We start from the raw sequence: 13,880 nt of genomic DNA on the forward strand, positions 1-13,880 counted from the left end.
ATACACACACACACACACACAAATTTAATCGGAAAGACGAAATAAAGGTAGAATAAATAACACATATATATTCTTAGGTATTGGGGATAAATGAGAGACTGAGAGTGGTTGAGATGAATTGTTTGCAAGTTCCTGTCGTAAAAGATTACTGAAAGAGTAAAATGTTTAGAGATACGAGAAGGGGTAAGGAGGTTAGCGTATGTGGGAAGATGGATCAGAATGCGTTGCAACGGATGGTCACTAAAAGGTGGAGAACGATCAGTCTCTTGCAGCAGTGCTTATGATAGAGTTGTTGAAAGAAAGAAGGAGAGGATAATCTGTAATTACGTAGAAAGGGCCCAAATATCCAGCAAGAAAAAGTAGAATGTGAACGACTTACAGATAGATGACCGTTTGGCTAATTACGAGTATGTGGAAGATTTATGTTCTAGGTTTCATCCATGATTCCAATGATTCCACAGTTAAGAATAAATGTGGAAAGAACTCTCATCTCGACTAAATTAAGCAGAGTTGGGCCTGGTCAGTGCTTGGGTGGGTGACCAGTAAGAGATGCCAGATGTCTCGAACATCGGAGCAGGCCATGGGGCTAGTTACTATGTATAGCGAAAATGATTGGCTGGAGCCCGAGCCCACCCAACTCTCTCTCTCTCTCTCTCTCTCTCTCTCTCTCTTCTCTCTCTCTCTATATATATATATATATATATTATATATATATATATATATATATATATATATATATATATATATATATATATATATATTATTTGCGAGAATATAAATCGGACCGGACCCGTATATTTATTGAATAAAAATAAGAAAAAGATGAAAGACTAATAACTCAGGAGTGGGGTAAACTGTCTGACGTTCCCTATGACAAATGACGGAGACCCGCCATTATGATCTACCGTTACGATTGATGACTGCTGGCGGCGGATTGGGTGGCGAGAGAAAGAGAGGGAGAGATGAAAAAATTTTTGTCTCCCTTTTTTTTATTATCTATTCTCTTTTCATCGTCGTTCTTTCGTACACGACAAGTGGTGAAATCGGAGAACCGTATTCTATAAACCTTGCTTCTTCGTATGTGGGTGTGTTGACTGATCGATTTATAGCCTTGCGTAGCTTCGCGGCTAAGTCACGGAGATTTTATTGAAGGTACGAGATGAAGACTGTCAACCTTATCTTGTTTTTTTAAAGACAGGTAATTTAGCAATTTATTAGACTCGCATGCAGCGACGCTGCTAATGACCAAATTCGCTGTAGGGTTACAGAATGAAAGGATCCCTGGAAACGTCTTGTGGACAAAATTAATCATCAGGTGATTAGTGCAAGAAGTGAAGGGGAGCAGACACGTGGTGATTACCTCCATTTTTTTTAATTAATGCCCTTAACATGGTGTATGAAAAAATGCCATCGATTTGACGGTATTCGGGAAATACCAATTAAGAGCGATTGATGCGTATGTAGAGCAGCATCAGCAATGGTGGTCGTTAGATAGGAAATGATGAATACAGAGTATGTGGTTTGTGACAGTCAGGGGAGCGGATGTGGTTTGTGACAGTCAGGAGACCAGGCTTTGGTGTTTATCGCTGTGTTTTATCGCTTTTTTTTTTAGAGAGAAAGAGAGAGATTATTTCGGATAATGAGGGGTGCAATTTCGAAATGGTGTCTGCATGTTTTAAGTATTATCGGTGAAATTGAATCCTTTTAAGTTTTATGGACTTGATAGAAAATAATTGTGACTGCAAAACTTGACGACAGAATTAGCGTAGGTAAAGACGGGATTTAAAAGCATTTGTAAGCCAAGATTGCTTACAGTATCTTTCCTTTAATGAACTTGTATATATATGGATAACATTCCATATTTTTATTATGTAAACACTTACACATACACATACATATATATATATATATATATATATATATATATATATATATATATGTACATACATACATATAATATTATATATATATATATAATATATATATATATATATATATATAAATTTCATCATGTGTTGGACGCCTCAAAGGCAGCCATGAAATCTACGAAGCAGTTATTTGAGCGGAAAAATAAAAATCATGTTAATTGTGTGATTATGAATAGAAGCAACTGTCACGCCGCCACTGGCTTTTGTGACCGAATACAATTAAAGAACAGCAGCACGAATACTTTGAAGACACAGATGAGTAGTACCCAGGTGAACGTACTTGCAAAGGCCTCGTCTCTTTCATGAATAGAGCCTCAAAGCAGCGTCAAGAATAGAGCCGAAGCTGCTTTTGCTGCTGCTGCTGCTGCTGCTGCTGCTGCTGCTGCTGCAGGAGTGTGACCCGGGTAGCTACAAGATTATATGTAAAGGGGAACTGCGAGAACACAGATAGAGATTAGCTGCTTTAGTATAGATGAATTTTAGAGCAGATTCGCTATTAACAACAAGGGTGCTGATGTAAACAGGTAGCATCCTTTTTTGAAGAGCTTGCATGACGCGTTGAAACGGATGTGTTTGTGTGTATATTTATACATATATACATATACGTATATGTTATATATAATGTATATATGTATATATAAATATATTTATATTATGTTTGTATGTACGCATATGTTATACGTACATACAAATAGATCGGATGGTAGATAGGAAAAGCTGCAAAAAATAAATTAACAGAAGAATGTACAAAGCGCTTTAGTGTTCCTTCAACACATTTTCTGGGATTGCGCCAAAGTTTGCCATTCGGTGACGACCCCCACTTCTAAGCTATCGAACGGAGACAAGAAGCAAAACCAAACGTACAGAGTTCTCAAAAAGGTCAGGTGCCAAATCTATTCGTAGCTATGTACTGATAATGTAAATGAATAGGGATAACAATAGTACTTGGATAAATGATTTTTCCAGTGTTACACATCATACATAAGTTTTTATCTTATGCATTTTCTCGTTCCATAGATATTGCATATATCGATTATATGTGCTAATATACAGGGATTTGATTTTCATCCTCTCTACTTTACCATTTCGAGGGGTTTGTGTTCAGTAAGCGTATGGGTCAGACGCAGATAAGCCATTTAGTATTAATGACGTAACTGTGATTTTTTAAATTTCTATGTAAAACTTTATAATGTCATTAAATTATTGGCAAAATATCTCCAATTTTGTTTGAAGAAATGGCGGTTATTCTCGATTATGGGCATATTTTTAAATCAAAGCGTCCACCAAGATTTATAAATCTAATGATGTAGAAAACAAGCCACCAAGCCGGTGAAATATTGTGGCGGTACTTGCGCTAAAATACATGAAAATGTCTGCGTAACATGGCAACGATGCGTTGCATTAAGAAAGGGAAGGACACCCGCTGGTCTTTTAAAGCACGCGATGCACGGGATAAAAATGCTGGTCATGTTAACGGGAACTGACTGGCCTGTACACTTTTTTTTTTTCTTCTTTTTTTTGCGTTAGCTGAAAAGTACACCTTTGTGCTGACGATGATAAAAGGACACGCGTAGGACGGGAAAACTATTGCCTATATATATATATATATATATATATATATATATATATATATAATATATATATATATATATGTTATATATATTATATGTATATATATATATATATATATATATATATATTTATATTTATATTGTATGTTTGTACGTATATGTATATGTATACAAATATATTTATATGTATGTATATATATCTGTGTAAATATATTATATTTTGAGGGAGAACATTGTGAATTTGGTTGTTGTTTCCTTTTATCTTCACGACATGTTGCTCCCAACAACGCCCAGTCTGTGAATCTCTCTCCCAAAAAAATACAGCGAAGCTCCACTGTGTGCTTAGTTATTCGAACGTAATTCGTCGTGCCTCCTCTCTTTAGCTCTTGTTAGAAGGTGCGACTGATTTTGACAAATGTAGCTTTTAGTGAAAGTGAATATCGATTAAAGCTCATGTCATTTCCTGTCATTCTTGCAAAGTGACAGTAAGTGTAGATGATGAGGCAGAACAAAAAGGGTTCATGGATTTCCTTTTTTCTCTTTGCATGGGAGCAGTCGTATTTCATAAATCAATCCTGAATTAGTCATTTTTATATGGTTCGAAAGCGCGCATAAAATCGCCGTTCCTCACACACACATACATGTGTATGTGTATACATCATACATACATTATATATATATATATATATATATATATATATATATATATATATATATATATATTATATTGCGTTCAGTTTGATATTGAAAGCAAAGAATAAGCAGAAGACAGTACTCTTATGAGGTAGTCTGACCGAGATGTATACCTCTAAAGAAATCGTTAACAAACCTATGCAATGACTCGGGGTCTGTATAGATTGTCAATTACAAAATTCTTACAACTATCGCTGTTAAAAGGATGCCTTGCAGTCAAGTCGGGATTTTTTTTTTTAATATTTCCATACATTCCTGCTGCCGGCTTCCTTCTTTGGTTATTCAAGTTTGTTTACCTGTATGTCTTACGATTACTTGGTTTTCATGTAATTGTACTTACTTACTTACTTACTTACTTAATCATGTAATTGTAGCTCAAATTTGCCTTTAGTAACTGGAAAAACTTCATTATCAGTGTTTTTACATTTATTTTTTGGGGGGTGTCGTACTATATGAATATGTGTTTGGTAGGAATTCAAAGTCTATTGTGTATGTTCGAATATGATGGGGTTAAGCCGATCAGCAGCCGACATCGTCAGCAGTGTTGACATGACAAAATGTATATCGAAGGCAATATTTCGATGACAGATCAGCTCACACAGACTTATCGTGGAAGGAGTTGGCGTGAAGGACGTGACTGGAGACTAGGAAAGGAAACAGATATTCAGCTTTGTCAACTGTGGCAGAAATAGAGCGTTCATATACAATCCATTCTTATTTATGTAAAGAGTTAGAGCTCCAAGTTTACTCTTCTGGGGGTTTAGTACATTCGTGCGCCTCGCATTGTGCAACTGTAGGCATTACTAAATGGTGTTTACTGTGTCCCTTCGGCCCATAGCAACACCCCTTTTTAGCCTTTTATTTCACCTACATGCCAGCTTCATCCTGTATTGTTATCAAATATGTAACATGTAGGCGCAGCTGTGGTATTTTTTTTACCAGTCTTACCTTTAAATTTATGTCACTTATTTTCAAGATCTCGTTATCTTGCTGTTTAAGACTCTCTAGCATCCTTATATCACTTCTCTTAAGCATTGAATGGCTGAAGGTGACTTAGTACATGGCTTTAAAGCCTAAATTCCATAAGCTAAATCAAATCCAAGTTGAAGCACCACGGTTACATCTTGTGCATATATATATATATATCTATATATATATATATATATATATATATATATATATATATATATATATTAGTGTGTGTGTATGCTTGTAGAATGAGATATTTACCCAGGCAATATTTTCATCCGTCAAATATTAACTTACTCATATTCCATTTAATGTAATTTTATTCACGTTCCTTCGATACTGATGAAGCAGACGGTTCTCTTATATCTCGTTTGTTGTGTACATAAAGAGGAGATGATCTTTTTGAAGGAAAAATGTGATGAGAGTTAAGTTTTGAAAGACCGGGGTTGGGACGAGGGATCCTTAAGAACGCCAAGGAAGGTAAATTAATGAATAGGAATTAATTTAGAAATAATTAGCCCTCTTTCAGCAGCTCTCCCATATTAAGTATATTTAGAGTAAAGATTATTTAGTCTAAAGAGATTTATTATCTTGAGGTTTACTTTTGATTATATGAAAAATTTATAACAATATAATCTGTAATATATCTTATCATATCCTCACTGACAGCCTCAGCATTATGCTATACCAATATTCCAGATAAATTCTGGTAATTTTATGTATAATTTTTAATGGGTAACTTGAGCGCATTCTTCGAAGGGCCCAATATACTGTATTGGAGTCATGGCTGTAAAACAGATGGAAAATAATAGCTAAGTGCTTTTCACCCCTTTACAGTACAGTACTAGGAAAATCGTGAAAAAAAAAGTATTTTGTACTCGGGTACAGTGTTCATACAGAATGTGAAGTACTTAGAGGTGAAGGAGGCAAGGGAGAACTGTTGGATTCTGCTGTTTTGTTAAGCCTTAATGAAGGGGAATGAAGCAGCTGATTTGGAAGCTTTTTACGTAGGCGTAGGCAGTTCATTCTTCATTATGTAATTAAAGCTGAACGTGACAGTGAACATTATCTATCTCATTCCTAGAGCCAATCACTGTCGAGTGAAGATTATATGTTTATATATATATATATATATATATATATATATATATATATATATATATATATTATACATATGTGTGTGTGTATGTATGCATGTATGTATATGTGTGTTTTAATCTGAATCCTTTTTGAATTTGTATTCTTCACTTCTTATTAAAATGCAAAAAGCAATTCTCATTACCAGTGAAAAGTGCTAAAACTTAATCCTTTCAACCTGCATCATAGGCCAAGCAAAGTAAAGAGTTTTTGATCTTAAATGCAAATCAGATTTATAGTTGTTGACTTCTTACCGTTGAAAGGGTGTGACGTCTCGAAGAAACTGATGAAGATGGCATAGGATGCCACGAGAACCAGAGCCACGAAGAGGAGAAGGCACGTCCGATGCCTCTGCAACGGTCCCATGGCTGGGTATCTCATGTTCTGGGGATCTTCGCGGAAGCAGTGGACGTTCAAATAGACTGAGACCAAGCTGGTCACGTGATGGGATTAGCAGCGCTTTGCATTTTCAGGAACTGGAGGGAAATGCTGAAAGACCATTGTGAAGAGCAAAGGTCGCCAGGTGACGTCATCGATTGAGTGTGTTAGGAGGATGGGAGGGAGAGTGAGTGGCGGGCGGTTTATTCTTTACTTTAATAGGTAAGAGTCGTTTAGTGGCCGCTTTAATGTATACTGCGGTTACAAAATGCTAAGTGGGAAATCGTTGGGTGAGGAACCAGGAACCGGGTGGGGGAATTCACAATGAATTCATGCAAATGAGAGAAGAGAGGATCATTGACGGAAGGTGGGAATCAGAGGGGTTGTTGATGGCACTTGCTGTGGTGAAGGTTAAAGGCGTTATTCCTGTCTGCTATGACGCACCAGTTGTGGCAACTCTACATCATTGTGTTAAGGCCCTTCATTGTAACTGTGGCTGAATTATCACAGCTTTTGGCAGTTAATCAATAATAGGAACTTCATCTTTGACGAGGGACCTCCCCAAGAAGGCATCGACGACCAGGATCCACATCGTAGTTGTTCTTGAATGTTTGGAATCCGAATGCGAACCTCTGCGCTTTGGTCCTGCAAGACACCTGGAAAACAAAAGAATAGGAAGGTTAGAAATCAGGGACAAGAACCAATGCTTGGGTCTATATCGGCATAACAGAAAATAGAAGTGATCAGGAAACTGCTACTCTATATTTCTCTATAGGATACAGCGCTGTCTTTGGAAAACGTAGCCTAAGAGTGTGAGAAAATCGAGAAGAGGAAAACGAAATATAGTTGATACTCTTTCAGCCCTGATCACAGGTGAATAGGGAAATAGGTACATGACGGGGGAACTTATGTAGTATATGGAATGAACGAAAAGGCGGGGGAGTATAACGAGTATTATTAGAAATGGCAATACATACTACTTATTTAATATATATTATATATATATATATATATATATGTGTGTGTGTGTGTGTGTGTGTGTGTGTATGCATGTATGTATGTATATAGTATATTGTGACGTATACAGGTTTTTGCCGAAGAGGCAACAAAGAAATGATTGACGTCGGCGTAAATGGCTGAGGATATCAGTCTTTACTAAAGAGAGGCATATTTGCTTACAACTTCTTTGATATTGGATTACTATTTTATTGGTTACGATCAGAAAATCGCCATAATATTCGAGTACAATTTATTGCTTACCATTCGTCGGTGCACAACAAAAAGAATTTTGAGAGAAAAATATTGAGAAAGTATTGAATCTTTTGTTAGTTGAATAGAATCTTATTATTTATAGACGCACCCCAGAAATAACAGCAATATCTGGCCGCAGTTGCAATGATCTATGTTTAGTTGTATTTGACGACAACTTTCTGCGAAAATTTGCGGTACTTATAGTTGGTCCTTTACAGCTTCCCACATAACCATCTTGACATCTTGATAGTGATGACTCTTATGAATAAACTCGAGGACTTGTTGCATCCTTTGTCTTTTTTTAGGATATATATATTATATATATATATATATATATATTTTTATGTACACACACACAACACACACACACATATATATATATATATATATATATATATATATATATATATATATATAATGTGTGTGTAATGGGACATTTTTGTTTTCTCCGTTGCCAGGCTCGTAGATGTAACTCTTATTTGACAAAATGTTCAAGTCCTAGTTGTATAGGAAGCTCTCAATAAATCTTTTTTCTTCCCGGTCGCAAGTAATCTCGTGTTATTTTTTCAAACAATTGATTGGAATAGTCATTTATTGATAAGAGGCTGGCTTTGCCTACTAACCTTTTTAGTAGCACGTTTATATGAAGAATAGTAAATTGGACTTGATAAATAAAAACTGCAAATGTCCCAATATTCACTTGTTTTCATTCATACAGAAACATGAGTTTGTGGCTTTGGTATTTACAGCGTATGCCAGGGTCAGTGTTGCCCTTCTACCTAAAGAAGAACAACCAAAGAATGAAGTCTTCAGTCGGAAAAATTCCCTTTGAAAAGTTCCAATAGGAGTTACGGTTTTTGTGTCATCGGTAGCTTTCCTTTCCATCATTCTCCATAGAAAACTCCGTAACTAAAGTTGCCCAGAAAGGTGGTTCGATAAGATTAGGAGGTTATTCAATAGATGTCATTTCAGGATTGATTGGTTAATGAGTACTTGCTGGCGTCGCAACAACGAGGATATTGACGCCGTTTCATTTCAGGAAATGCTATTCATGAATTAAGTAAGATAGGTGAGGGGAGGGGGTAGACCCTATCGACGCACCGAACTTTGGGTCGTATGCTTCTCCATTGAACGCAAAAAAAAAGGTTGTTGTGTCTGCACATGATATTGTAATAAAATTGTGATCGACAATCTGGAAGAAGTTGAGTCTAACTCCACTCTTCCCAGTTAATGAGCTTTAGAGTGCTATTAATTTATTTATAGACCTTTTTTATAGGTTCATTACTAAGTGACATTTTCATGAGAACTATAATGGTTTATCTTTTCCAGATGTCTAGGTCATGCCTGATAAATTTACCCATACACTACCTATCCTGGTGTACAAGAAAGCAACAAAAAGCGGAAAACTTCGCACAATGTTTTTCTGAGCGCTCAGGATATGCAGACCGCATACCTGGATCGAGAAAATGAACTTCCTATATACCACAACTTTCAGAGATTAGCTACACAAATATCTTTTTGAAACAGTTTGAGAGGAAAACCTATGGCCAATTCCATCACCAAAAGTGCATCAACTGAAAATCCAGACACAAAAGGTTATCTATCATTCTCTGCCTAACTTATTATATGCAACAGTTAATCTATAAGCTTTCACTTGGATAAGAGGATGTTATCAGGAGCACGATAGTTAGATACAAGGGTAGACTAAATTGTAATGAAGCAGAGGAATATTATATGGACAATAATCAGTGCTACGTAACAGGTAGAGGATTAGGTGTCAGATTGGAACAAAGAATGCGAGCAGGGCTAGGCAAACAGTATAGGACACTAGCCACACATAGTTGAGGTTGTGACCGCGGAATAGGGTTCAGACATGCAATGCTGATGTATAATAGCGATAACAGAAGCACGCCAGGGTGGTGGAGGGTGCTATGATATCCCTATACAATACCTTCATTAACAGCAACAGCTGAACAAAAGAAGGAAATTGTGTCCGGATGAAATTGAAGAATGATTATTGTAAAATCCCTGTCACACTGCTTGCTGCTGATGCGTTTCCTCAAATTCTTGTACTTGTTACGCTGGTGAGATAGTGAGGTAAAAGCCAGATAATGTCAGTTTGAGCGTTTGTGTGTACACGTGTCTGCGTATGCACGGTATTTACAATATTTATGTATGCTGCTTGTATATTTATAAGAGAACTGTTACGTTTTGCATGTATGTATGTGTGCATCCCAGAGTTGTGTATGTATGCAAATACCAGATCCTTTTAATCTTTTCAAGCTATGTGTGCACTTGTGTACACATGCGTGTTCTTATGTATATATCCTTCATATATATATAACATGAAACGTTACATATATATTCACTCTAAATTACCATTTTTTTTATAGTGCCACGAAACAGTGATCTCCTTGTTGACAATGAACGTGAGGACGTCATTGGCAAAGCTTCACAGGCCACAACATTCGGCTTTAGTTTGAAAACACCCACACTGGCGGGGGTGTATGTTTACAATGTTTACAGTCCATTTCATCTGCTATGCAAATATGTTGATTATTTCTGTTTATATATACTATATATACGTATATATAATATATATATATATATATATATATATATATATATATATATATATATATATATATATATGTTACGTGTACATGGTCAGAATGACCACGTTTAACTAAAAGGAGGGAAATCCTAATTATGGTAACGCGACCTTCCTTCGTTTGTTCCCATCACCTTCCTTCTCTAGATAGCCGAAAATCAATCAATAAATCTTAGGCTGATCCAAACTCTTAAGATACGAAAATAGAGTTTATTTTCCCCAAAATAGCTAACATGAAAATGAAATAAAAGGAATCTAACGTCCCAAAAATCATTAAGACACCATTGCTGTTCTGCATAATCATATTGAATAAAACTATCCCAACTTATTCTCACTGTCATCAGTCTTTCTAAAATAAATGTCAAATAGAGAATTCATTTTTCGGTAGCGACAACCGAATCCATATGAAAAAGAGACCACAATTTATCAGAAAATGAAACGTTAAAGTTCGTCAATCCTGTTAAGTGTCGCACTGCACTTCCCCTTTCAGAACCTCTGAAATAAATGTCACTGTTCAAAGTTTCAACGTCTTTTCCTCTTCTACTTTACCTAATCTGCATGATCTCTAAGCACCTCCTATGGCCTGGTTTCACACTCAACTTCTGTCGTATAATCCCCCCATTAATTACCTCACTAGAGATTTTATTCCAGTCATTTGCTCTAACGGACATATGCACTTGCACATACTAATGGACGTACAAACACACGCATGCTAGTCTATTCTCGGTTCCGATGTACGTGCGTTTTCCCATTGCTCATGTGCACGTCCTATTTAGCGCACTGACGTCACAATCATGTGATTCCGAACTAACCAGGTCATTTGCGCTCCCGCAATCTCGCCAATGCGATCAGAAAAGGTATGTCTTTTTATCTCGTTTTGAACATTCTGAGGAATTCACTGCTAATAAATTTTTATAGTTCCAAAACACTCGAGGCTGTACTATTTTCGCATCCAACTGCCTGTCACTATAGTTATCGACCTCATTTTTAATTTTAATATATATCCATTTATATCCAGTGCCTTTTTCATATAAAATTTTTTTATGTAATGTATACACATATGTATGTGTGTGTGTATATGAATGTATGTATATAAATAATGTGAGTGTGCGTGTCTATCTATAAAACGCAGAAATGTAATTGCAGCTAGCCCCGAGTGATATCCGAGGAGTGCCTCTGGATGGTCCAATTTTCTCCTCCTAATTGACATCTGAAGAGATGAAAGAGAAGCATCGAGGCCGCATTCTCTCACTCGGGACACATCAGTGCTTTCTGATTAGACGTTCACGCACAGTTTTTATTTGTACTTCGACTGATTACATAGCTTAAGTTTAGAAATATTCCAACTCTTTGTCTGCGACTGCTCGTTTTCTGAAGTTTTTCGTGTAAGCCTTTAATAGTTGGGGACTGGTATGTGACCGTTGCAGGTTGATTTTCGTATTATTTTTATTATTATTATTTTTTTGGCAGAGGATCCTGTCTTGGTGCGGTTATGTTGAATGAATGAGCAGACTCATTTTCATTCCATTTTAAACATGAGAAGTTCTTTGAACGAACATTTTGGGTACATGATGCCTCTTCCCATTTTCAGCATACAAATGACAGTTGATATTTTTGTTCGAGTAGTTAGCCTTCTACTCCGAACTGCCTGTTGCCAATGCTTATAAGGAAAGGCATGGCAGTGATTTTATTGTGGTGTCCGGACTGCAAATTAGTGCAAAGGTTTGGGGCTATAGCAAGTCAGCAAATCCTTGTTTCCATTTAGTCGGATCGTCATGCGCATGCATTGACTTCTACGAAAGAGAGTTTGTTCAGCTATCCTTCATACACATCCACCTTGGCCTCCATGTTACTCAAAGTTTACTTCTAGTTTTTTTGCAAGCAATCTTCTACCTTCCTTGTTCCACTTATTCCGTGACCCGCCTCCTCTCTGATTGATTAAACGGAGGTTAACAACAGTGTCCTGATTTTTTTTTAAAGAAATTATCGAAATACTTTCAAGACCTCCGCCGATTAGATGACAAGAAGAAGCGTTTTGAACAGTCCTAAGAGAATGAAATCTTTCTCTGAATGTCCTGTACTCCTTTCATATATTTACAACTAATCAGCGATCTCTCTCTCTCTCTCCTCTCATCTCCCTAACTTCCCACCCTCCACTTCTCTCGTCTCTCTCATCTCTCTCATCTCCATCCTACTCTCTTCTGCTCTCTCTCTATATATATATATTATATATATATATATATATATATATATATATATATATATATATATATATGGGGATATATGTAGTTCTATAAAATACATATTATCTTTGTACAGTAAATTAAGCTTTCGACCATCAGCTGTGGTCTTATATTTTTTAGTGAACAAGACCACAGCTGATGGTCGAAAGCTTTAGTTTACTGTACAGAGAAACATATTTCATATTACTGTATAAGGATTTTACATCACTGTGAATTATATCCCCCCTCACTAGAGGTATGACACAGTACCTATAGCTTTTCTACATATATATATATATATATATATATATATATATATATATATATATATATATATATATATATTACTTGAATGTCCTTTTTACTGTAATGTAACTGTTCTTTTAAGCTGTGAAACCCATAAAACCAATATGAATACCGTAAAACCGTACATTTCGATTGACAATTCTTCAATCCTGTGATGTGGCTCAGAAATTTCCATACATATCAATGAGGGATAGGGGTCATACCATGGAGTGAGGCTGAGAAGTTCTTCAAAAGTGTAGTGCCGTCAGTGCACCTCATGCGGTGTACTGTCGGCATTACTTAAGGTTATTTGCAGTGTGCCCTCGGCCGCTAGCTGCCCCCCCTTTCGTTCCTTTTACAGTAAACCTTCTCATATTCTCTTTCTTCCAGCTTACTTTCCACCCTTTTACTGTCAATTTCCGTATCAGCGCTGAATCACCTCATAGGTCCAAGTGCTTGGCCTTTGGCCTAAATTCTATATTCAGTTCAGTTCAGTTCAAAAGGAAGATCTGGAATCCGCCATGATCACTCAGACAGAAAATGTGAATCTGTCACGACGCTTGAAATCGGATTTCACCGACGAGTTGAGCTTGATACCTATTCTTACGCAAGTGTTTCAACGGATACTCAATCAGAGTCGACTCAGGTGGGCGCTGACGAGGACTGAAATCAAACGACGGATTGACCTCTTTCATCAAAGGACGGCCACCAATTCCAATCGATCCAATTTCGATATTCCACACCTGCATATTCCATGCACCTACTTTATGCTTGTCACTCACCAACGTTCACATTCACCAATGATGAGGATCGATGTATTTTCAGTTGAAATATA

General features: G+C 36.6%; 1 protein-coding gene across 2 annotated transcripts in view; it reads right to left on the reverse strand.

Moving 5' to 3' along the window:
* The window catches only part of LOC135197797 (uncharacterized), a 97,038-nt gene that overhangs the window by 16,315 nt on the left and 66,843 nt on the right, over positions 1-13,880 (reverse strand). For both annotated transcript variants that reach the window (XM_064224924.1, XM_064224923.1), the window contains exon 2: positions 6,553-7,332. In XM_064224924.1, the coding sequence (XP_064080994.1) occupies positions 6,553-6,679 (127 nt within the window). In that variant the 5' untranslated portion in view covers positions 6,680-7,332. The remainder of the gene's footprint in view (positions 1-6,552; positions 7,333-13,880) is intronic.

The sequence above is a fragment of the Macrobrachium nipponense genome, chromosome 21, assembly GCF_015104395.2.
Source record: "Macrobrachium nipponense isolate FS-2020 chromosome 21, ASM1510439v2, whole genome shotgun sequence".
Lineage (NCBI taxonomy): Eukaryota > Metazoa > Arthropoda > Malacostraca > Decapoda > Palaemonidae > Macrobrachium > Macrobrachium nipponense.